At 34.8% G+C, this 25459-nt stretch overlaps 2 protein-coding genes across 3 annotated transcripts; one reads left to right on the top strand and one right to left on the bottom strand.

Annotated features, from left to right (window-relative positions):
- Nucleotides 1–411: 411 nt before the first annotated feature.
- Nucleotides 412–4515, top strand: HLH54F (basic helix-loop-helix domain-containing transcription factor HLH54F). The gene is made up of 4 exons (XM_076122638.1): nt 412–712; nt 1515–1602; nt 1953–2100; nt 4050–4515. Exons 1-4 carry the CDS (start codon nt 613–615, stop codon nt 4374–4376), a joined length of 663 nt encoding a protein of 220 aa, XP_075978753.1. The 5' UTR covers nt 412–612; the 3' UTR covers nt 4377–4515.
- Nucleotides 4516–5968: 1453 nt separating this feature from the next.
- On the bottom strand, nt 5969–24426 carry LOC142978312 (arf-GAP with dual PH domain-containing protein 1-like). Of its 2 annotated transcripts, XM_076122689.1 has the most exons (8): nt 24232–24426; nt 20028–20253; nt 18413–18586; nt 16376–16468; nt 14450–14626; nt 12846–13081; nt 11470–11664; nt 5969–9756 (listed from the first exon to the last, which is right to left on the bottom strand). In XM_076122689.1, the coding sequence occupies exons 1-8, from the start codon at nt 24311–24313 to the stop codon at nt 9692–9694; spliced, it is 1248 nt and encodes a 415-aa protein (XP_075978804.1). In that variant the 5' UTR covers nt 24314–24426; the 3' UTR covers nt 5969–9691. The 2 variants fall into 2 exon arrangements, with proteins under 2 accessions (XP_075978804.1, XP_075978805.1); XM_076122690.1 differs by lacking the exon at nt 16376–16468 and having other exon boundaries at nt 24232–24423.
- Nucleotides 24427–25459: the final 1033 nt, after the last annotated feature.

Genomic DNA, 25459 nt, shown 5'->3' with positions numbered 1-25459 from the left:
AACTTAGGTACCTAAAAACAGTATTTTTATAATTTGATATCACGTGTTGATCCTCGAAAATATTACTTTTGCGAATAACTGAACTCTACAACGTCACTATGTTCGTTGCTTTACCCGTGGCACCTAATCCTGTAGCTCTGTAGGTATTTCATGCAAATACCCGATTGAAATATAAAAGGAATCCTATCTATCTATTTAAAGTTAAAACTAAACAAAGTATTTTCCTAATGATGATCTTATAACATCCTACGCCCGTCTTAAGTCTTGACCCATTAACTTGATAAAAATAAATACTTAAAATTAATCCTCTTAATAAAGCTAGAGTTTCACAACCATGGGTTGTTTGAACGTATACAAAAACGTATGAAACCCCGAGAGCTATGTATTTTGCTTTCGTAAACCATCGTTCATTAGTCGAACAGTAATCCTGCAGTTTGTTCGGGAGGGGCGTGTGGAGGCGCCGCCCAGCGAGGCATGCCGCCCGCCTTGCGCGCGCGCATCTCAAATGATTAACGTCACGCTTCGGTAGACAAGAGTACAAGAAACCAACCCTTAAGATAAAATTTCAAAATAAAAAGTGTGGTGTAGTTTAGTGATTGGTGTGTTTACAAAATGCCTAGAAAACGAGTGAATCGTTCCCCTCCGACTGAAAAGCGGGTGGATGATGCTGAAGATGATGATTTCTTTTTCGATGATACGCAATCTAATTCAGGTGATTTTTTTTACTAATAAATTAGCGTTATCAAGTTTTCAGTAGAATTTTCATGCTTTCGATGACGGCGGCTCTTTCATTTTACTTTTTCAAATTTTTATGAAAAAAAGCACACCGAAATAGAGCTTACTTTTTTCTAATACCTAGTGATAATGTTCTCTTGTATATGTACTTGTATCTTTATAACATTAGCAACTTTGTAAATTGATTAAGTCTGAATAATATTTTATGTCGTAACCAGAGCTAACATTTCCGCTAACACCACCATGATTGGAGAAGACTCCAATCATGGTGGTGTTAGCGGAAATGAAATTTGTAGAAAATTGTTGTTGTATTTAATTAATTAATTGTTTTTCGTTTTTTGCGATGATGATGATGATTAGGATGTCTTTGAATATGTATAGTTCTGATGCGTCACATAATAGTTTGGAATTTAATTCCTTTTTACTGTATACGATACCTACTCAAAAGGTTTTTCTTGGGGAAAACTAATAAACGGGCCCGAGGCAAGAAGTCGTGTTATGCGGTTTTTATGTCTGCTGTACTTTAGAGGACTACACATACACAATCACAATTCACGGAAGATACTTAGCTTAGCTCAGTTAAATACGAAATAGCGAATTTCGGATTACGCAGTTGTTTGATCATTTTGGGAATCGAGATCATTATCTTCTAATGGAGCCGCGTCATCGTGGCTCGCAAAAATTTCAGCCAAATAATTTGTGTGCTCATTGCTATTTTAATTGATGGTTACTGAAGCAATGTCACTAGATTGAGACCTCTAACTAATATTTTTTTACAGGCCGTAGTTCCCATGAACCACAGCACAGAAATGCCGCAAACGCAAGAGAGCGCGCTAGAATGAGAGTCCTGTCGAAAGCGTTCTGCAGGTATAATTAACATAAGTGACTATTATACCTATACCTATTATCGTTTGGTCTGAAACTGTACTTTCGGTAACAGATTTTAGATGACGGTAGAGACTAGAATTTTGTCAATAGATGTTGTATTTAGTCATATCCTCCGAGCCGTATCTAATGAATCAATCCTAAGTCCTCAAAAAAGCAATTCTACAGAATTTTAATCAGAATATTATCTGACATCTCACTCAATGTTTTATTCTTAGTCAGACTAACCATTATCAGTTTTACAAGCAGTAGGTACTTATTTGCCCATTTATCCTTTAAAACGAATATGTTTACGTTTATAATAATTTGAACAAATGTGATGATGTAACTAGACTGAAGACTACACTGCCGTGGGTGCCGGCGGACACGAAGCTGTCCAAACTGGACACGCTGCGGCTGGCGGCGTCGTACATCGCCCATCTGCGCGCGCTGCTGCACGAGCCGCGGTCTGCGCACACGCCGCCACATCCACTCAGCCTGGTTAGTCTATATTTTACAAAACAAAATAATTTTCTTTGATGTATCGGGTCTTTATGAACATGGCTTAGGTTTTTGCTAAAGTGGAGTGTGTAAAGTAACTAGACTAGTAGTGAAATTCTCTACAGGCGGTACTAACGGTGCGCCAGCTCATCAGATTTTAAAACCAAGTTTCTCGATGGCTGGTTGTCGATAGTCGATAGAGGATATAATATATAAGATATAATCGCGGTACTGGATGAGAGTTTCGTAGACAGTGTCGGTGACAGCGTTCGGCATTCAATAATGATGATAATCATGGTGAGAATATTGCGGTTAATAAATTAAGTATTTTTTAAATAAGTTGCTGTAAGAACGAGCTAACTAACCTCTATCTCTACCAGTCTTTGGTTTTCCATAGGATAGATATACTTAAGTTACAAGTTATAAACATTGCACAAAAACAATGGAACCACAAAACTATCAAACACTCCCAAACACTGTGGCGACAAGTAGAACCATAAAAACTCAGCACCACTCCATATTTCACAGTGGCGTGAATCACATAATTGTTCACGATAAATCCCCTGTCACGACTGTCATCCCCATAATTCGTTTGGGGCGTAGCACGAGTCTCTGAGTATTGGCTGTGTCGCGACTCGCGCCCAAATCGTACCGCAATGATTTAGTTGACAAGCCCAACATTTGCCAAACGCCACCGCGCAGGGCGCTGTCGTCGATGGATTATGAACACGTTCCACGAAGGTCGCATGCTTGATAGATGGTCGGATTAAGGGATGGCAAACGGATCAGTTTTTGAAACAACTGTGGTTAAAGTTAGCTGTTTCTTCTGTGTTTATAGGAATGGAATATGTAGAGTTCAGATCTACCTACTCTTCATTTTTGTATGTATTTCCTTCAGTACAAAAAGTACTCGGTACTTTTCAACCAATAGATAAATACTTAGGCAATTAGATACTACGATATATCTGTAAAAGATGTCTTCCCGCCACCTACAGCGTTGTCTAGTTTACTTTAATTTTAAAACTTTTATGACATTCTGGCCAAAAAGTAAGCTGTTGCAAAGTTTGCTACGTGTGTGTTCTTTTCACATAAACATTTTTAAAATTTTCATTAAAAAAATGAGAGTCACTTTCCGACCCTTCCGTCGGAATACAAACAAAGATGTAGATTGGTACAAGTGGAACGAAGAAACATAGAAACAAAAAGGTTACAACAATAAACAGGAGAGTTTTACGCTGGGCGCGTACTGACCAAAAGTTTGCAGCTGTTCCGAGTATAAATAAAGTTTATCTCCGGACGTTAAAGAGATGCTCCCGTTTTATTGTTTTCCTGCATGTTCCTTTGTCTTATTTACTACTTTATGAACATGTAGGTTTCAAGTATATGATACATGTATTACATAACTTAACCATTCAAACTTTCCAGTACTATTAATCAAGCAAGAACAATTAAGTAAGTAATTTTCGTTTATCAAGTAAGAAGAAGTTAAGCTTTTAATGTTCTTTTCCCAAAAAGAAAAAAACGAAATTAGTTCGTGTTACATTTTTAAACATTTCTGTCTGTCTGTAGAGACATGTGTGCGCCACGCTCGGCTTTATTTGTCGGAACATAAAAAGTGCGGTCAAGTTGTAATGTCCCAATAAAGGATATGCTTGTTTGACATAATATTTTTCTAATTGGGGGGTCTTTTATGCGTCACATTATATAACCCTTTTTTAAGAAGGTGCGGCGTTTTGCATTTTCACGAACCTCTGTTATTTTCATTCTGATAATTTCAAGGTGTGCAATTGTTGTAACACGTTTAAACTAGATGCACCCAATTCATAGATTTATACCTACTATTACCTACACCAATTTATGTGAAGGTACCTAGGTATGGTGTGGAAGTCCTCTCTCGGTTTTATACTTTTTGTAATAACTGAAGATATTAAACCTCAATTTGATTTCAGGCGTGGCCATTTGCATTTCAACATGGCGGCACATTGAGTTGTGCGATCTCCCAAAGATGGAACATAAATCCGACGTCTAACGATCCATCAGGCTGTCGAAACAACATCCAATCATCAAGAGACAATGCCCAGGATATCAACTGCAGTGAAGGCTACAGTCAAGAATATCCCGAAAACGATTATGAAGAACGATGCTACGAAGACATGACAACGAACGAATCTTGCGCACCGATGCAATACTGCAACTACGGTTACAAGGAGAACTACCACAATATGGTCAACATGAGAAACGGTTACACATCCGATAATTTAATCAATAATGGATAATTTTTCAAATGTTTTATTTAGAGACGAAAATTTGACTTATGTAAATAATTAGATACGGTTTTTAAATTGCTTAAGATTATTCTGATTGGGCTTTCAAAGATTTAAAATAAAGTGGTTTTGTAATTTATTTGTGCAGTTCCATTGCTGAATTCCTTTGAGTAAGTAGCCCGGCCTATTTTAACGACAGACTTATTGTTGGTTCTAGGAAACGGCTGGATTATACTAAACCCATTTCCATAATTCGCAGATGTTAATCGTCAGTATAAACCTTGAATTCACAATGATTGTAATTTATCACGAAGTTTCTACATCACGAAGTGTCATCATTAACTCATCATTGTGACATAAAATTATTTATATCGAATTCTTAGACGTCATAAACTTAATTAATGGTTGTAAATTAAAGTTTGCTTGCGAACTTCAAAGCGAAATTTAAGGGGATTTGGTGTCACAAGCGTATCAACTTACTGCTAACTGTTTGGAATATCCAACTGTGAATTGTCTTTGATTTTTAGATTTCCAGTTCCAGAGCTACTGGAATATTGTTGTTTCAAGAAATGTTTACGAATTGAACTTCAAACTCGTGGTTTTCGGGAAAGTCGTTTTAAGAACTGGCTACCTGCTAGGTACTACTCGTATTCACTCAACGTTCTTATACTTTTTAAAAGACAATATTAATTGAAATTGACTCTGAACTTGCTTTCAATGGCTAAGTGGTTCCAACATCACCAGATCGATGCGAACAACCAGAGGCCAGGAAAAGGATCTTTAAAAATTCTACTAAACGTCTATTACCGCAACTTTGATACTTCGGGTAGAAGTTGAGCATTTCTTGACAGCAAACGATAGGCGCAAAGAGTTTTTCTAACTCTTTCTCTGCGAAGCATCCACACCTCATACAGTTGCGCTACTTTCATACTATTTATCCAAACGTTAAAACTGAATACTGATGAAACATTTGTACCTATGACCTTTCTCAATATTATAATTAGAAAATAAAGCATGCATCAGTGACATTTGTAGTGAGCCGGCACATTAGTCATAGGAACGAAGTAAAGTGGTAACATGATATTTAACTAAGTAGACGTCGAGAGAGACAGCTCGCCGAACCTGACAAAACAAACACAGAAATAGATAGAAAAAGTATTTCCATGCGGAAATACACATACCTACCTGAATAGTTTCGAGTTTGTTAGAGTATGTTTAAAAAGTGAAAGTATAGATTGGATAATAATAAAAAAACAATTTTGAAAACTTCGACTACGTAAATCGTAGATCTCTCAAAATTAAGTAGACTGTAGGTACAAAAGACAAATCAGTTCAACAAAAGTTGGAAAATGTGAATGATTTCTTTATGTAGGTATTGAGTTAAGAAAGCTTACTTTTACTTTATAGTTACTTACCGTAGTAAATGAAAATATCCTTTACCAAAAGTACGTGGTACCGTCTGGTCTTGGATAGCAGCGCACTTTCAATAGGTATGAAGCAAGGAACTTACTCTACGTATATTATCTTGTGGCATCCTGCCTTATTCAAGACTTCAGTTAAATCTAATGAACATAGGTGAGAGAAATGAAACCTCTTAGTTAGCAGGTGAAAAGTTTATTTTGTAAGTATTCATAGGTAAGTATGTATTATGCCAGAGCACACTACAAATTATCGATTCACTTATTTACAACAAAATAAATGTAAAACTTAAGCGAGGCATGTTTTGGTAAAATTTGTTGAAATAATTACACTTATAACTAAAGCGAAGATGTTAATTGATATCAAATGATCTTATAAAATGTATAAAAACCATTTAACTTACATACATGGGTAAGCGGCAGTAACACATCCATTAGCTTACAAAGCTAAAACATATTAAAATAAAATTGTACATTGTCTAGGAAACATCTAAATTGCTTTTTGTGGCTTATTATTTTCTAATTGTTATTAACGCTTTCCATTTTCTCTAAAAATTATTACTATTATTACTAAAACTACGGCTATCATGATAAGAAATTGTTATACGATAGCATAAATTACAATATTGAACGTAGTCTAAGTTATTTGCTTTAAATTAATGTTTTGGACATTAGCTTACGTGTCAATAAATGGTAGAAACACGATTACATGATAGTGATCTGATAAGTAACGCTAAACCTAACCGTAGTCCTATATCCACTCGCACTGCACTCTCACGGCACTCTCACGCCACACGCTGTCACGCCGACACGCATGAAGATGAATCATATTCAATCCTCAAACACTATACTAAAGCATTTTGCCTGTAATGATAGTCAGAAATAGTATACATTACAATAAAATATTATCTCTACCATATTTTTGGTAGCCTCCTAGCTTTGAATTCACGCTAATTTAAACTAAAAACTTTTCAAGTTCCATTCTTCTTATGCCTCATACGAAGCGATCCAACCCTCAAACCTAATTTATATCTAAATTTTGTTTAAAAATATCATTTTTTTATTACTTAAATTTTCAATGTTATACTAATCAAGCAGGTAGCTAGACTTTGGAAAGGGTCCCTTAGTAGTTATGAGTATGTAACTATTAATTTACGTATTGTCCTGTTTCGACAACGTCAAGACTACACTCTCGAGTGATGTACTCGGCACTTTGTCAAGGCTAGTGACGTCATCGTCCACCTGCCGACTTGGGGAGACCCTCAGTTAAAATGTAGGCCACAAGACAAGCCAGGGGTCTTACATTCAAAAAAATATTTTGTTCCTGCCCTTCTAACGGTCCGTTATCATGACACTTGTGTCTTGTTTAATGTTCGACGACATACTCATGTATGGTGTAATAATTTTGACGAATAATAATACTATAACTCAATCAATCCATCATTCTCATTCCCTCCGATTCACATGTACATTATTCTCTAGAAATAATATTTTATGTGTAAAATTCCCATCATACTTTGTATAAATTTACCTGTTTTTGCTTCATTTTTCTAAGCGGCTTAATTATAATACATACATATATTTTTAGAAGATATGTTTATACCTATATAGAGGTACAAAATAAACGAGTTTCATATTAAAATGTTATTATAACATTTCGTTATTCAACTAATGATTAATGCAAAATATTTTTAAGAGCATTGCTTACAATTGTAGAATATAACACAAATACATACAAACGCACTAACACATTCACAACTTCGCTCAAAGCCTGTCTGTTCATGAGACTACAATAGAAAAATAGATATAAGAACAGAGTATTCGTTATAATCCTAAATACTATGTTTGTTATGTTATTGCATTGCTAATTGCATACATTATTATATATATTGCGTATTACGATCTAGTTGTATGACTTTCTGTTGCATTTTCGTTCATTGAGTTCATTCATGACAGGATAAATGACATCACGTAATGCGGTCGAATGTGAATGAACTCTTACAATGTATTGAATGTTGCGCTTGCGACATTATTTAGGATGGATTTATGGACTGTATAGTAATAGTATTTTATCAAAGTTTATGTATAAACATAACATAATATGGTTAACAATTAAACGTATAAAATACAATTAAAATTGAACACAATTAAAACATTTGGGTGTAAAACTGAAACATGTCAAAAATAAAATATCATACCTAATTAATTGGTATAATAAAATGTCAAAATAATCCTTAATCATGTCACATTTTTAGAATAATGATAACCATTCTTTAACAATAAAAGCAAATGGTGTTAATAAAAGAAAAAGAAGATTTAAGTATAACTTTCAGGGTTTAAAATTCAATAAATATCGTATAGGCATACTTGTTATTATCTTGGGGTCTCTGAAAATGTTGCCAAAATAAAATATAAATACACCAGAATTATATAAACCAGGTATTTAAAATACAGTTCATAATCCATCATCGGAATCAATAATATTCATTATCAATACAATATTACGCTCGAAGTTTCATACATCGCTCTTACAGCGAATGAGTACTTACTACTTACGTTACAAACTTATACATAAATGCAATACACGATGCGAGACATATGCAGAACTAACCATTGAAATGTACAAGAAGAGTAAGTTAACAGAGCCGTAGACATGTTTTAAGGGATCGTGACGTCATAATCCAGTAACTTAAAACTAAAATCGGAGAAATGTAAGCACATTTTTGCAGTGCATTTTTGTTTAAGTCTCTAAACAGCACTTTGCCGGTGTGAAGAATTCAAGGCCTTACCCTCCCGTGTTTGAGAGGAGACCCTTGCCTTGCAGTGGGAAAGCTACGGCTTAAAAAATGTTTCTGTGTGTTTGGAGTTCTTAGTTTCGATTTGTTACAAAGTTAGTACTAGTTCTTAGTTTCACAAAGCTCAATTTCAAAGTAAATTTAAGCTACATTTTTCATTTTTCTATTGGTTATTGGTTGATGACGTCACGGTTCCTCAATAACTTATCTAGACTGTATTAAATTCATACTTATTATCCATACGTTTCAATGGTTTTTCACATACACGTTCCCATAAAGTCTATGTGACGAGAATACCGCAACAAACAATATTAATTCAGAACTAATTTTCATACAAATGTAGAGACATTTTAGACTTCTTCGTCTCTACAAAGTTACTTTAGAATTTCGTTATAAGTTCTGAATTACTTCTCATAATAATTTGATACAAAATATTAATACGTTCATTGCAGTATTCCACTACAATACTTTTTTTTTATACTTATACACCATATAGAAAGTCCCTGTAGAATGTCTTTTACCATGATTAAGAGAGCTTTGTTGTGATTTATAACGTTACACCATAATGAATTACAAATGTATTGATATATGTATTTAGTCATTTTACAAGCTACCTACACGTTACAATTATATTATTGGTTATTACATTGATATTTTGTGCGTACCGCCATCATGAAAAGCACGTCAACTGAAATAACACAATCTTAAAAATAAACATAAATTAATAATTTAACATGACTCAAATCGTCGATTCAAATCCTTCATTGCATTAAATACAATAAATTAAAAATTGATGGTAAAGTATACATTTTAGATTACAAAAAAGTTTTAGAAAATAAAACAATGCATTACGTAATTAAATAATGGATAAAACGATATGAAATCATTTAATCGAAATTATTAATATTATTTACAGAAGTCAATATTGGACTTTGAAATAATTCTAGAAGATTTAGGTAATAATTTAATTATTTTTAATAATAGCAGTCGTATCCGCGTCGTTTACGTCGACGACGATGTGTGTAGTTGCGGCCTGCGGGCTGGCTCGTAGACTCGAGTCGTAGTGAGCTCACGTACGCGTGCGAGGTGTACGTAAAGCTCGCGGCCGCACCGACTACCTCCCCGAGAATATACTGATGGAGTTCGACGCCGTCCGCTTGCGAACAAGAGTTGCTTCGACTGTAATGCAAAATATATTCTATAGTAAACTAGAACGGTTGATAGGCTTATGTTAAGCAAATTGTCTTGCACGTAATTGGGGTTAATGCATATCTTAAGGCCTGTAGTTAATTCACGTTTTAAGCTAACATACGAGTATTTCTAATCAGTAACCTTGTAGAAATTAATTGGGTAATGTCTCTATACTTAATTTAATGAATAATTACCGACTGATATTCTTTGATGTTGTACACTTTTTAATTTTGTTTCTACTATTTTGTATTGCCGTAATCTTGTTTAGTTGTTAACTTGAGAATAGAGTTTTAGAAAAACTGTTAAAGACTCCAGTGAATCAGGCAGGATCATTGATAAGTAAATCTATAAACGATTGGCATGAATAAATTTTACACATATACTTATAGCATTTTTTTTTCATAGTAAAGCAGCTGGAATTAATTTATCCAAAAGAATAGCTGATACTGAATAACTGTTTTAGGAACCCAGTTTTTCAAAGCATAGTAGTTGGCGACTTTTATCGTCAAGCATTCTTAGTGAGTTCTTACCTTAAAAATAACTAAAATGGACCAAATTTTGATTTCCAATTGACTCTGTTTCTTGTTAGTATTATTTCAATTTACGTACTATATCTAAAATAACAAAAATCATATTAGAATTGGTATGTTCCAGAGTATCATCAATGGAATAGGTCCACGTAACCAGTTGCGCTGACGATTGTGTATGCATCAGTGAGGCAAGAAAGTTTGGGTTGGCCCGTGTATTTGCATTCTTTGGATATCTGGACATCTGGCATTTAGAATTTCAGACATCTAAACTATGTTTTTATTCAATCTTCAGATAGCTACTCAGATTAATCCATCTTCTGCTGGAGAACGAGTGTGTTTCCTACTGTGTTTGATATCACCATTTAAAAGGTTAAGTCAGGTCAAAGTCATTTCTTCTAATGACTAATTTTGTTATGACTAGTTTTGACCACAAAAGAAAAAAATGCAATATTTGCACTGACTAGTCCGCTACATGGTTTCATCATAAAAACAGTCATTGTGTATTTGGCCGACCTTATCATTAACTTGAAGGATTACCGCAATTGCTCACTGCATAACAATGACACTGAACTTTGAATAACATGTTTTGATGTTACGCTCTATAGATTTTGTTGTTTTTATCATAACGGCGCTTGCGCTTCGATGTTTTCTAGAATTAATGTTTACCTATCGCTTTTATAATGCAGTTTTATTTCAAAACAGATTTAATGATCGCAGAAGCGTTTCAGGTAGATGTTATATTAATTTTTTATTACTATTATCATTGTTAAATAACATTTTTGTATTTGTATTGAAATAATGGTTTTGTACATACTGTACTTTATTACCATAAAGGTGGTTTCAATACTTAACTAACTTTTTATAAAGATGTCATTGTTATTCTTTAGAGCCACGACTCGGTTTAATCCACCATTCTCTGCTACTCAAGTACTACTTTACCGTGGTTTTAAGACTTAGAGTTAAAAATGTTATAATTGCAATGACTGAGTATCATAAGTTAAGAATTTCAGGCATAGTTTGACACTGCACTCGGTACTATTAACTACTGACTACAGTACAAATTTTTCGTCATCTACTCGGTTTGACGATAGTGTTAGGAAAACTGCAATATAAATTGGCCTACAGCAAAAATGAAGTTTCTATTTATTCAAAAGTATCTAAAGCTACTTACTGGTAGAGTCTTGTGGTGTGAGCGGTCGTTTGATGGTCTGTTGTATAACTGCGAGCCACCCATCCCGGTCTTCATGTGTCGTGGCGGCGAAGCAGTACGTTCTGTCCGGCGTCACTAGTTGGAAGGGGAAGCGCGCCTCTTTGCAGCCGTTGCCCGTGTTCGACACCTTGATGCAGTACCCGTTGGATTCGTGGCCTGATGAGAAATTTTATGTGGTTGAGTAACGCGAAATAAAGCTGTATTTATGGTACATGTACGCGTATATATAACATCTCGCCTGTTATACCCGAAGGTGTTAGCAGAATGTGTATAATACACCCACGTTTCTTTCCCCATTTAAAATTTCAGTCATGTTTAATAGGGGCGAGCCTATTGCTATTGTGTTTAATTTATGGCACTTGCTTCGTAATATTATTTAATGTAGTAATTATTGTGAACAAGAAAGATATTCCAATGGAAATTAAGTGTTTTCCTTTTTGTTTGGACTAAATGTTGGCGAGACTTCGTAAGTTATAAAACAGGAACATCAAAATTATTCTTGTATCTATTGTAAAATCAGTATTTATAAATACTATTTCATAATTATGGAAACTGTTACTATGATTGTGAAATATAATGAAATTTATAACACGGTTACTATGTAAGCAACAATGACATACAAAAACGTGCAAATTAAACAATCCTATAATAAAGTCACATAACACCTTATGTCTACAAATTGAGGTAATCGCCATAAAATATGCCATGAAATATCTGACATAGTTATGAAGTCCTGTGATAAATCGTCATCAATTAGTATCATTCGTCATTCAATTTTATCCTATTACGTTACGGTTCGACGACTCGGCGAAGACTTTGGACCAAAAATAAACTACGAATCGTGACGTAGGTATTTAGTGAATAGATAAGAATTTTCCTGTAACGGTGCAAGTACTTATGTAAAACTAAAAGTGTAAAACCGTTTATTGTAGTCATGTTTTTATCTCGAACGGATTTTTCCTGGTATTTTGACCCCTACTACAGGTTGTCACGGGTCAGTGGTGAGTCAATAATGACAAACTCGCGGCGTCTAGTCACGCCTACGACGACTGTGACAGCTATGACAATTGTTGCGGTACGCTGGCAGGCCATGTCAATTTCGTTGAGGGGCCGCTATCGACTGAGGTCATAATTAGGCACGTTTATTTTCCTTGGTTTCTATACCTTACTGCTATTTCCCTTAAATATTTTGACCTTTCGAATAAATACATTTTTGGTGTTTTGCTATGAAATCATCGCCGACCTACGCCGAATTCAAAGAAAATCAGTCTATCCACTGACACAGAGCGTTACCACAATCTATACTTAACTATCTCTACAATTTAATGAGTACTCACCAACAAATATCTCTCCTTTAGGATAAGCATCAAGAGGTTCATCGTGGTACATAAGTTTCCTATTGTCCAGTGTGAACCACCTGCGTCGATGCGCGTCTGAAGGCCTCGGGCCGGTCTTCCACAGCCAACCTTCGCGGGCGAAGTCTTTGGGCAGGCGGTGGACCAGGTCTGATTGAGGTGTTGATGGAAACGCTACTTGAAACAAGTGCAGTTGGGCGCAACGGATCGCTGTGTACCTGTTGAAGAAGAATTCTTGGTTAGGTGTTTGATTTAAGGAGTCGGATCGATGAAAAAATTCTGTTAATGAAACAAATCGAGTGTCGAGCATGGAATTGAAATTTTATTTTTATTTAATTGTGAATGTTAAAATTCTGAGAGCAGACTCCTCAAGGCATAAAATTGACTTCATAATCTTCCTCATAACTCTCATGTTAGAAAAAATATCGCTTTATTATAAGTATTTTTTTGAGTTCAGTGCCATAATTATGCTCAAAGATTAAAATCTTGGCTAAGGTCATGAACGGAAGCTGCTGTGAAAAATGTAGCAATAACTTAATTTTAATGTCCAAAGATTTTTTCTTGCATTTCGGTCGTGTGAAATACCTACTTGGATATTTGTACTTTATCATACTTTACATAAATAATTCAATATTTTTAGACAATGGTCAGAGAAAATGTTGATTCTCACGTTATTTAAATAAATAATTAATATTTTTCTCATAATATCGTGTATGTCTTAGTCCTCCGTTTTAAATACAAAGGTGTAGGTACGTCCTCATTTCCCATCGTTTGAGAGACACGCAAAAAAGGGTAATTTATGGAAACTATTTGTAATAAGTTACATGTACTTCATTAACATAATCAAGATCATAAAAATTTATGGAAATTCTTTAAAGTAATCTTTCAAGATTCGTGGGAGGAATTTCCATAATTACATATTCTGTTTATTAGGTGTTTGTTTTTGTATTCACACTACTAAACGATTAGACACCTCGAAAAGTGCAATTAAATATTGGGGATAGAGCTTTCTTAACAATAAATTTGTGTTACTCTAGCAATACTATATCATCATAGTTTTGATAGTGTTAAGATTTAATCGTGGAACAGTAAACTAAAAACAAACAACTACTTCTTTCTCCCTATCTGTTGTCTGATGTATATCTTATTACGCGAGACGATCACGTAAAACGATAACATACATAACTATCCTAGACAAGTTACAATGACTGACAAAACATTAATATATCTACCTAAGATAAAATACTAGATTTGGGGACATTGTTAACAAGAAGATACCATATATCTATGAAAGGAAATAATTTTTAATTTATGTTTAACTTAGACTCAAGCACAGAGAATCCTACTTATCTTATACGATTTTTTGATTTAATAATCTCTTATTTTTTCACCTTTCTTGCACGTTAATCGGTTAACTCTATTTCGTAACGCGGAATAAATTAGTTCAATGGCTTTGGATCAGGAGGTCTTAACCACCCATTTCGTAGCAATCTAAAAGAATTCCCAGCATAATCCTTTAACTTTGAACTTTTGACAGGTCATAAAATTTAACAAAAGTAATAATAACTAAAGAAATATATACTTACCAATTGCTAATAACTTCAGGGTCCTCGTGATACACGTAGATGTGTCTCGTAGAGCCGTCCTTCATGAAGGTAAGTTGCATGGAGTTCATGTGTCCTATCTTCGCCGGCGCAAAGGCTACGTTCAGCTCGGACAGTTTGAGCACACCTTTCGGTTCCTTGTTCTCTCTCACATGATATCTGTTGAAACAAATAGTAGGAACTTTGGTATGTAGCTTTGTGAAGGAGTATTTGTGCTATTTTTGGATTGACGAGTAATATATTAATAATCGTGTAATTAGCTAGCTTAGAAATAGCATTTCCTGGTTAGCCAACTCTATTATTTATATAAGATAGGTACTTTTTTTCTTTGATTTTTTAGGTTTCAGAAGGAAAAACAAAATAATTTCAAGATAAGTCGACCAAATGAAAGCACTGTTTTTGAATGAAGTAGGCGTTATTCATGTAAAAATCACGATTATTAATTTATTTTCGTCTCATATTTTCAAGGCCACAGTTAAGTGTTCAAAAACCAAAACCTGGGGGGAGAAATGTCACCTGTTTACCCCACAATATTGTGAGAAACAACACTAACTGATTAACCGACCTCAGTCACCTGCAAAATTCTCATTAAAACCACTCAAGGCAAAGGCGGGAATGCATTCAGCATACGTCATATTATTTTAAAACCACCACGTTTTATAAACCCTGCACCAAAATATGAATATAATAAAGATAAAGAGAATCGGAAAAAGAAAGAGTGTTTTGAATAAAAAGTTTTTAGTCGCGCAATAGCTAAAAGATAGGAAAAGTTTCATTTGGACTTTTTCAGAAGAATTGGTACAGCTCATTTTAATAACTAATTAGGAATCCCAAAATAGAGTAAACTGTGTCATTTTAATAACATCTGTCAAATAAATATCGCGGTGCCTCTATTATCTATATCTAGATAAATAATCGTTGTTTACAAAACAACGACATTCGCGAATCAGCCTAATTTGCCGTATCATCAAATGACGTGCGCGGTACGTGTATCAACACTGATTGCTTAACTCATCAGCCAGTGTTTTCCAACTAATACGCTAATTCTATCTTCAGTTCAGCCGTCATAAGATAACAAATTAATGTGTACACAAAGAGTTTATCATAAGCCTAGGTCGGCTTCCAGTCTTAATGATTGCACCGACCGACCTACTTAATTCTGTAATTTAATGTAACAAAATACAAATTCTTCAATATGTCAACGTTCAGATTTATTGTAATTAACAGACACAATAAAATTCGAATAAAATGAATTATCACCAAGCTTATGGAAATGATGCCCTGGTTGTATAAGAGAATATAGCCACGAAATATTATAATGCTAGGTGCCTGTCTACATTATTTACGAAAAGTACATGAAAATACTGAGCACGTAACTCTAGGGAGGTCAATACTTATAAATGTGGTGCTTCGTAAGCCGAATGTACTCTCGCCTTTAACTTCAATTAACCCTGTAACCGCTACGGTCGAAAACTTTCTTCGTATTCAAAGGATTTTACGATTTTGTCGCTAAGAATGCAAAACATAATTGTCAAATTTTCTCCGCCGAAATATATTTAGCGAAACAAGCACATTAAGTTAACGGCACAAATAACAGGCAATGCACATTGAACAATTAATTCGAGTTGATACTGTCCACACATATACATGTCCTGAAATCCGAGGAACATAACACACAATTGATGTTTGTACTTTTCATGCAAACCGAAGGAAATCAGAACATGAACTATATGCGACGCGAATGGCATTGATTAGTCTGCGGAGATGGTATTGATTAATATTGTCCATTCTGTATGATAATGAACTAATGGGTGACAGAGATAGTGACGTTTGTTTAAAACCTACATTCGGAACTATCGTAAACTTTTTAATACCGGAATTCCGGTCGAATACCGCTTTCGTTCTTACCTCAGGGGACCAAAGTTTTTGACGCGGAGGCGATCGATTAACCGATCGAGACAACCAGTAGTACGGCCACAGCCGTCGGTCGCGGGATGATACCTAAGAACCAGTCCGGATATGTTTAAGCTAAACTACTACGAAATGACTAGCTTCAATATTATATTCATAAAGGGTACGTTTTCAAACTCAACGCATTACGTCACCTACAGCAGGCTTAGTATTTTTGTTACCGAGTTTTGTAATCATCACATTGTTTAAAATAAAATGTGCAAAATGTATAAATATGAGTTGATTAGGCAAATTTTACCTTCGTGTGCACATTTTGAGAGTGTAAACAAGCCTTGGGGAATAACCTACTCTCGATTGTATAGGAGGTATTTGATTATGTCAGCATAACAATAAATAGAATTACAAGGTAAATTGTACATATTGTGTCATGTTACTGTTTTTCCTATTTCAAGATTATAAATACATTTCATTACTAATGTTTATTCGTTCGCATCTAGCGAGATTCGGTTTTTGCGTTTTAGAATAAATACGAAAAACTGAGTACTTACTCACTTCAGAAGTTTATTCTTTTAGAACTGTCAAGTACTCGTACTAAGTTGAGATATACGTTAACACCATACCAATAATTTAATATTAGTGTTATGTACAATGTTTTTTAGTAGACGAGCGCTAACAACGTGGCGACGACATAAAATTACCTAATAATACAAGGTGAAGGATGTTTCTCATCACAATGTCAATGCTCATAGCCGTATTCTAAGAGCATGACATAGTAACTGTCTATTAGATTGACACAACTTATGGACAACTTAACACCATCACGAAGGTATGGAAAAATCATAACCAAATCACAATAATGTTTGCCGATAACATTATGTCAGGGGTGTGAAAATATAGGAGAGTAGGTGACAGTCGCAGACTACTTGATGAGTTCATAATTACCTACGTAGTCGGTCAATATTTGATCAAGGCTTGACGTAGGATAGCAATAAGAGGTGTGGAGCTTTTCGTGTTAAGTACGTCACAGATTTACCAACATTTTTCCTACGAAATCTTTTTTATCTTGAACATATCTCGAGATAAACATACGTGCCGTCACAGAGTTGAGACATTTTCTTCAACGGTTTCATCACGTAGTGACAGTTTTATTGTTTTGTTTGATATGTAACGAACTTAACTCACTGACAAATACCGTCTGCACAACAAATACAAAGTACTTATTATTACATTGTGCAATTATGAACTTAGTCACTGGAGACGTCAATACCTATTTTAGAATAATTAACTAAATTGCATGAAATTATCGCGGCTAAATATAATAATTCTGGGAAAGCCTTTACTTGAAAAATATAAGCGAGTGTAGCTTTTGATAGTATTACTAGTTTTACTTCAATTCTACTCTACACATTTAATATGTATTACATAACGAACACGTTGTACCTAACGATTGCATGACCCTTCATTTTCCTGTTTTGATAAATTTTATTGTAAATATTTTCCGGTAAACACTGTTTGTGGTGGTATATGAAAAGTGATGATTAGATTAAATCTATTGACCGTCGCATGATTCGTGAAGATAGAGAAGTGATTAAATCGAGATGTAGTACTATGATTAAAGGTCATGATATAAAGCCCACTTCTAAGCTGATGAATGAAAAGTATTACTTACAAATAAGTAAACAAGCATACATAATTATTTAAACAAAAATGTGTTGAGCACGAGATATATCAGGGTATTTGAATATAACCACGAGCGTTAAATTAGTCACATAATGCTATGCAGCTGGTTATCATTCACATAAAGCTTTCGTGGAAACATCGTGATTGCACTTGGTCGTATTGACCGCATTCTACCGATAATGTACATAAATGTAAGTGAATGCGTGAGACGCGTCCTTATTCGTAGCGAGTGAACGCGAGCGAGTGGCCCAGCACGGGCAGGGTTAAGTGTTTAGGCGAATTGGTGTTCGAATGCGGACAACGACCAAATGTAATTGTGTCATTATGTTCAGTTAACGATACATTTTGACTCACTTAAGCGTGTCCTCATTCTCACTTAAGACGAACTTCCTCGGCTGAAACCGACTGTCCTCTTTCCCTCGCTTCATGAGGTACCCTACCATGGTGCCTGATAGATAACTCTGTCGCTCCGGATGACAAAACTCTTCACGTTCATACTTCGCACGGATCCATTGTTCGATGAGGACTCTGTAATGTAATAAACACGACAAATTACTATTTATTGTAGACAGTGTCGTCAAATCAGTTGTTAAGATAAAAAATATAGATATGAAACATTGTCGTAAACAATGGTTGAATAGCAACAGCATACTAATAATTTTATGTTTATGGACATTTTCTCTATTTGGAGATGCCAAAATCGGCCAATTTATGAAATGTAAATTTTATGTAGAGTTTTAGCTGAGATAAAACTATGTGGGTCAAGTTTTGTTATTATAAATGTATATACGTAAAACCCAATATAATATCTAACTAAGTGTGTAGTCGATTTGAAAACTAATTAATTAACTATAAATAGTAATGAATTGTAAACAAAATGTGTCAATAAACATCCAATTGTAACGTAAATATCTGAGCTACATAACGTAATTAATTAGTGATGTTGTGATACGGATTTCTGGGAAAACTATGGAATGTTTAAATAGTAACGATGATGCTATAACTCATTTAGTGTACTAGATCGTCGAACTTTTAATTGGACTCGAAATTCCTAATGTTATAATAGTCATTATTTTTATGAGTAATGCGCTTGGCATGTAACCAGTTAATTAAACCAAAATATGTCGTCAATGGTGTTCACTATTTACATATTTTAAAATGCAATATGGAACGTACTCTACTTTTGTAAGAACCTAACATAGAAAAACTTAATTTACTTTTTATAGGTTCTCAAAACAGATGTGTTCTGCGTACCTATTCGCCTAGATTCGAATTTAAGCGGATGTCTATGAATAGTGAATTGTAATTGCCTGAAGGGTCTACAAAATGCTTTAAACGATCCTGGCCTCATTGTATAACTGGAAGTGAGCCAATGCTTTGAATAATAAAAACTATTCCATGTCAGGCACAAAACCTAAAGTAACAAATTTAAAATTAGTTACATCTGCAACGGAAATAATCTGGTGGGTAGTGCACGTCAAAAGAAAATCGAAAAACAAGACGAATTAACTTAATACAAGTTTCTATATCTACGAGTATTAAGTTTATAGAGGATATTACTTATTGCTTCTTATCAGTTTTAATAACAACATTACTATGTCCAAAAAACTTATGAGAGTAGGTCATGTCTGCCTATCGTGTTGCCTGTTTTTGTGTAGTACACCCGGACTTGTAACTGCTATCTACCTATCTGTGGGTCACACAAATATTTTGGAAGCCAACCATTCAAACAGTACTAACGACTGACAAAACGTGATCTATCTTTGACTAAATGCTATTAGAGACGGGCAGTTTAAGATTTTATTCCTGAATACAAGGCTGGCCGACAAAGTGCTAACTGTAATTGAAACAAGGGGCTCTCGTTCGTAGTGAACATAGGGGCCACATTTGGATGAAGGGAGAAATCGTCAATTACATGTAAATATTTGATGACTTTCATCAACATAATTTGAAGATTCTTAGCACTTACTGTGGATCATTTTTGTTAGGTCTTCTGTAACACGGTGGGACTCTTTCTTCATATTTGTTCTTCGCTGCGTTGTTGCCGACCTCTTTCATTCTTTGCACCTGCGAGTCCTCCCAACGATCAAGCTTCAGGTGTTTCACTTTACTTATGTGTGCTCCCATGCCGCGGTGAATGCTTGCACACCGCATACAGATGAATATGCCCAAATTGTATGATGCCCAATCGGGATCTGAAAGAAATTATAAACTAAACTTAAAAGAAGTTGCGCTGACAAAATGTCAGCTTCCCGTTTTTTTAAGTATTGATATTTTTTTATACCCGAGAATTTTGGATTACTTAGTTGCTTCGTAAATTCGAGTTTTTGTTTGGATTAAGTACTTTCTTCGTGAAGTTAGTAACTAGCCCCTTAATGAAAATTAAAGCTTCCTAAAAACCGATACGACTTGGTTTGCAGATCGATATTTTACGTATCATCTAAGAGACCTAGGCACTCAGCGTCTCAGCTCATGTACCTAGCACAAAGCAGTCATCTAACCGTTTATCGCTGCAATTGGCTATGATCGCCTAGCTAAGGCCGCAGCCGCTAAGGCACTCAGTATAATAAAGGCTGGTCCATTCTTATCATTCAACTGCTCTACCATTCACGTTGCAATTTGTACTGGCCAATTGTGCTCAGTTCAAACATAACCTTGTAGAAAAATCAGCAAATATTTACTATGAAACGTTACTTCATCTTCGACTAGTTCAATAAAGCTTAATTACTTTAAACAATTAATTAAACAGTTGATACTTCATATAAAACAGAAACATGTCCGTGCGTTAAATAAGTTCAATATCATCAAAGGCAAGTTATCAGGTTGATTCAAATTATTACGACGTGCCTTGATTCTTAAAGAATTGTACTATCATAAAATCTATATTAAGTATTTGTCGACTACTCCTGAAAACCGAAGCATATATACTACATCTCAAATGAAATTGCACTATACTTGCATGTAATAAAACTAGCTTCAGTATAAAAACCTCGATGTAAAATAACACGTCACACACATGTTGAAAGTCCTGTTACTAAAAATATTTGTGACCGAAAAATCCAGACTTCGATACTTATTTAAAAAGTCTGCCTCAGTACTAATGGAATTTAGAAAGTGTTTCCGAGTATTTAATCAAGACTATGTTTTATTTCTTTAGTTCTTATGTCGCTTTATACATTCCAATGACAGGTTTATATTATACGTACGTTTAACATAAAAGGGAGGTGTAAAATAAATAGGCTAATACAATATAGAGCCACGATAATAAAGGTAGAGCTAAAAATATTTGTAACACGTAGGGGAAATTTACGACCTATATCTAGAACATATTTGTGTCGTTATCAGACCTACGTAAGTGCTGATACGATAAGAATTCTGCAAATCGTCACACCATGGAATGACGTAGATGTTGTGGACAACATGGCCGTATATCAACGTCAGAACGCGAAAATTCGAGAAAATTGAAATGATAAACTTTTCAATGGCTACCATTGGCCATTTAGTTTTGCGAAAACTTGAGAAGTGTGCGTATATTACCTATGAATGAATTGATTACGTGTCGTATACCTCTCTCTGTGAAGTCCCCACTACTAAAAATGTACTTCGCGATGGTCGAACTTAAAATAGAACTTGGTTCCCGCGAAGTTGGACAATGTGGGGGCTATAAAACTTAATTTCAATTGTTGCTTGTTGGAAAGCTTTTTTTGTGGAAATAGGCGTTTCCACGTTTTCGTTTCGCATCATATCCGTGTTTATAAGCATACACAACACACCGACACGACGTCACAGAGCACGCACACATCGACGTTTGGCCTCTGCGCCACTCGTAAATAACATAACGCTATGTCACAAGACTAGGGATACCTGTTAGATACGAATCACCTTTGTTTCAATACTTTCAAATCATATTTAATACAGACATGCCTAGATCAAATAATATTTGGCTAACATAGGATTGGCTTAACCTAGTTTTCTGTCGTAACTATCTGTATAGGAGGACAGTTTTCAGACTCGATTAGGTTTCTCTACAAACCATGGATTTAACTGTGATGTCAATGTGTTGTAGTTAGCGACAGATGCACGAGCTATTTACAAGCACGTCCGAACAAACATTAATCAATCAAGGTTATCGCTAAATTACTTAAGTTTAACAAAGTTTATAATCACATTAAAGTTAGCGCATACCTACTTACTTGCTAAGTACATTATTATTATCTATTATGTAGTTATTCTCGTCAAATGAGATATATAAATAAATATTTTGACAGAGTAACAAGTGTTTTGAACCCGCGAACGCGTTATTATCAAAGTCTAATTGGCACATTAAAAAAAACATTCATTCATTATGCTTAGATTAATGTAGATACCTACTTAATATATTTTAATTAATTAATTATCTTCATAAATGCAAATTATTTTCGTGCTTAAAATAGAAGTGATCTATTTTTAATAGCGCTTAGTGCTTTACTTAGTAGATAGGTGTTTCAGGTAATTAACTATTCTACCTAAAAAGGGTGTAACATGTATTATAATTGAAGTGATGTAATATCCTAATAATATCGACAGATGAGCCGGTAAAGCCTTTCAAAATAATATTATGATTTGGCCTTTTCCCGGTAAATTCATATTGAATAAATAAATACAGTTTTCCCATAGATACTCATTTGCGCAAAAATCCTAATACATAATGACAATAGAACAGTACTATACTCGTATTGTAGAGGAAAATGATTTATATAATACAAATCAATTTTCCTGTCACAATAATATGTTGTTATTTGTTAAACATTGTAAATATTAACTTATGGGTTAAATTCTTACAAGTTGCAAGGACAAACGCAGAATATCCCCCTATCGATCTGTCTGCTGTTACTTCGCGCTAAAATACACGTGGCTAGAACCGGGGTACAGACAAATAAACTATACCACGCCTTCATAATATTTAGGTGCAAACACGAACACATCAAACACTTTCTGACATAGAGTTCTAGTTGGTTTTTTATGCAAATATTTCAATAATTAAAACTCTACCATAAATAAATTGCGCTTCGGGGACCAGTATAAATAAAACACCTAAAAACATATGACAAAAACATAACAAACACGAATTTAGTTAGATTAAAGGCAAATAATAATCTATTTTTGTAATAATACCAATATGAGTCATAGTGTTAAATGAGTCAGATTTGTTGTTGTTATAATCACTATCATTATTTTACAATTTTATTTATAACAAGTGTAACATTCCACAAAAGCGCTGACAAAACCCTATACGATTACAGAGCGTATTTATTAGCTTGAGTATCATGGTTTTGGCCTAACGCCGCGCAGTATAGACAGACATTGAAATGTAAAATTAGGTCACACTCACACGACCACGGACGTTCACATCCTAATTTCTTAGGTTAGATTATAGATAACACAACAACGTTATTTACCTACAATATTACTGTTGTACTCATATCCTTCTATGTTTCGAGGAATCCAGGAAAAGTAGCACAGAGAAAGGATAGCAGTGCATGTCAAGGATCACAAAATGTTACGTAGGTAGCTACTGGTTATGTAGTAGGTACTTAGGTGACTCATACAAGTTATGTTCCTGTTTGTAGAGACGTATTTTAACGTTAAACCACATACAAATAACCGTCCCTTAAAACAAACATAATAATAATTTTATAGAGTTCAAGTAGAGTTGTAGAGATTCTACGTAAATGTATGCTCGTTGTACCTATACATACGGACATTAGTAAATAATATATCCACATAAGTAACAGTACGATCTAAAAATAGTATTTCCAACAATTCCTTGTTTATGAATCAATTAACGAGTGTCAAGAATTCGCAAAATAAAACGAATACGCTTGTGAGTGGTCACATGAAATTAATTTTCAATTAGCATTGATACATTTCGTAAGAGTGTGATAGATTTAATCACACAAACATTATTGATGTATCGTTGTATTCGTTGTTACCGACTTAACTGCATGTTTTGAATCATCGTTTAATGCGCCAGTCGATGATTTGTTTTCATTGAATGCATTTTACGTCGAGGTCACTGAACTCCAAAGCATGGACGCATTTACGCCCCCCGCCTATTCACCACCCCATGAAAATACCACGCACAAGGAAAACACTATCACTAAAATTGTTTAAAATCACTAATAAACACATACCCGGACTTCCACAATCGGCACAAACATTATTTCCACTTTTCTTTTGCAACTCCTGTAACAATTTCTGGTTATGATCTACCATCGTGGAACTTTTGCATCAATAATGAAGACATACACGCTAGCGTACGTCGCCGCTCGAAAGTCGAACGCCTCGAACGAACGCGTTCTTTGCCACTGCGCGAGGGAGCGAGCGAGACTTCGACCGACGCGCGGCGAATCGGTTCAACAAACGCCATTTCGTAGGTGAGGAACGCCATTGCATTCACACACATTTACGTTCGATTAGCATGAATGAGATAGAAAGAGATGTCTAGTTTCGGTATATGAATGAAACCTGTGTGTAGTGGATGGTAGTGGATACTCGTAAAATCTGTTTGCATGTGTGTGTATAGCGTAGTAGGTACGTGATGCGATCATGCTACGCGAATACAAGCAAGACCGTCTCGCGTAAATACGTGTAAATACTGGGTAGGCATCTAGGTAATGCGAGTCTGTCTATAAAATATTCTCTCCATAACTAAATGGGAAGGTACGTAGGCATGTACGGTTACGATACGGCAATCGTATCGTAGTAACTCATTACGCAGGTCGCTTGTTACAACGGTAGTAAATTGAATCAATGAGATTTGTCAATTAAAATGCTACTTTTTATCATAGATTAATGATGACATGTGCCATTGAAAAACACTGATGTGAATGGCTAGACAGCTGGTATGCACATAATTTCCGGTTGTTTCTCACGAGTCTCAGACGCTATTTTAGTTCGTCGTGTGAATGCCGTGTCATTCAAGTAGGTATTATACCTAAGTATGTCCTATTCTTCTCTATCTAGCATCCTATTTGTAATACCTACCCAGGAAATTATGACGGTTTCAAGTGCCTATTTTAACCACTTCCAATGCAATTATTAATAATATTTATGCTATTATTTAGCTCCTGGCGTGTCCTTAAATTTAAGTTTTTTGCTTAGAAGTCATCTCAGCTAGATACCTACATAGTCCGGGGATGCGTGCAAAGTAAGTATGGACCTACATAAACTGACGAAGTTGTTATACTGATAATATAATTTAATGCCTAAATAGATATGGATTAAATGCCTTACTTAAAAGTTAGGTAGATATAGGTACCTAGTAAAAGTTTACCTAATCACTTTAATCAGGAGTAAATTTAAGGACTTTGTAGGTACCTAAGTAGTAAAAGTTTACCTAATCACTTTAATCAGTAGGTA

This window comes from Anticarsia gemmatalis, chromosome 14 (assembly GCF_050436995.1).
Source record: "Anticarsia gemmatalis isolate Benzon Research Colony breed Stoneville strain chromosome 14, ilAntGemm2 primary, whole genome shotgun sequence".
NCBI lineage: Eukaryota > Metazoa > Arthropoda > Insecta > Lepidoptera > Erebidae > Anticarsia > Anticarsia gemmatalis.
Note: the sequence above shows the minus strand (reverse complement) of the source record. Positions and strands in the feature narration are given on the sequence as shown.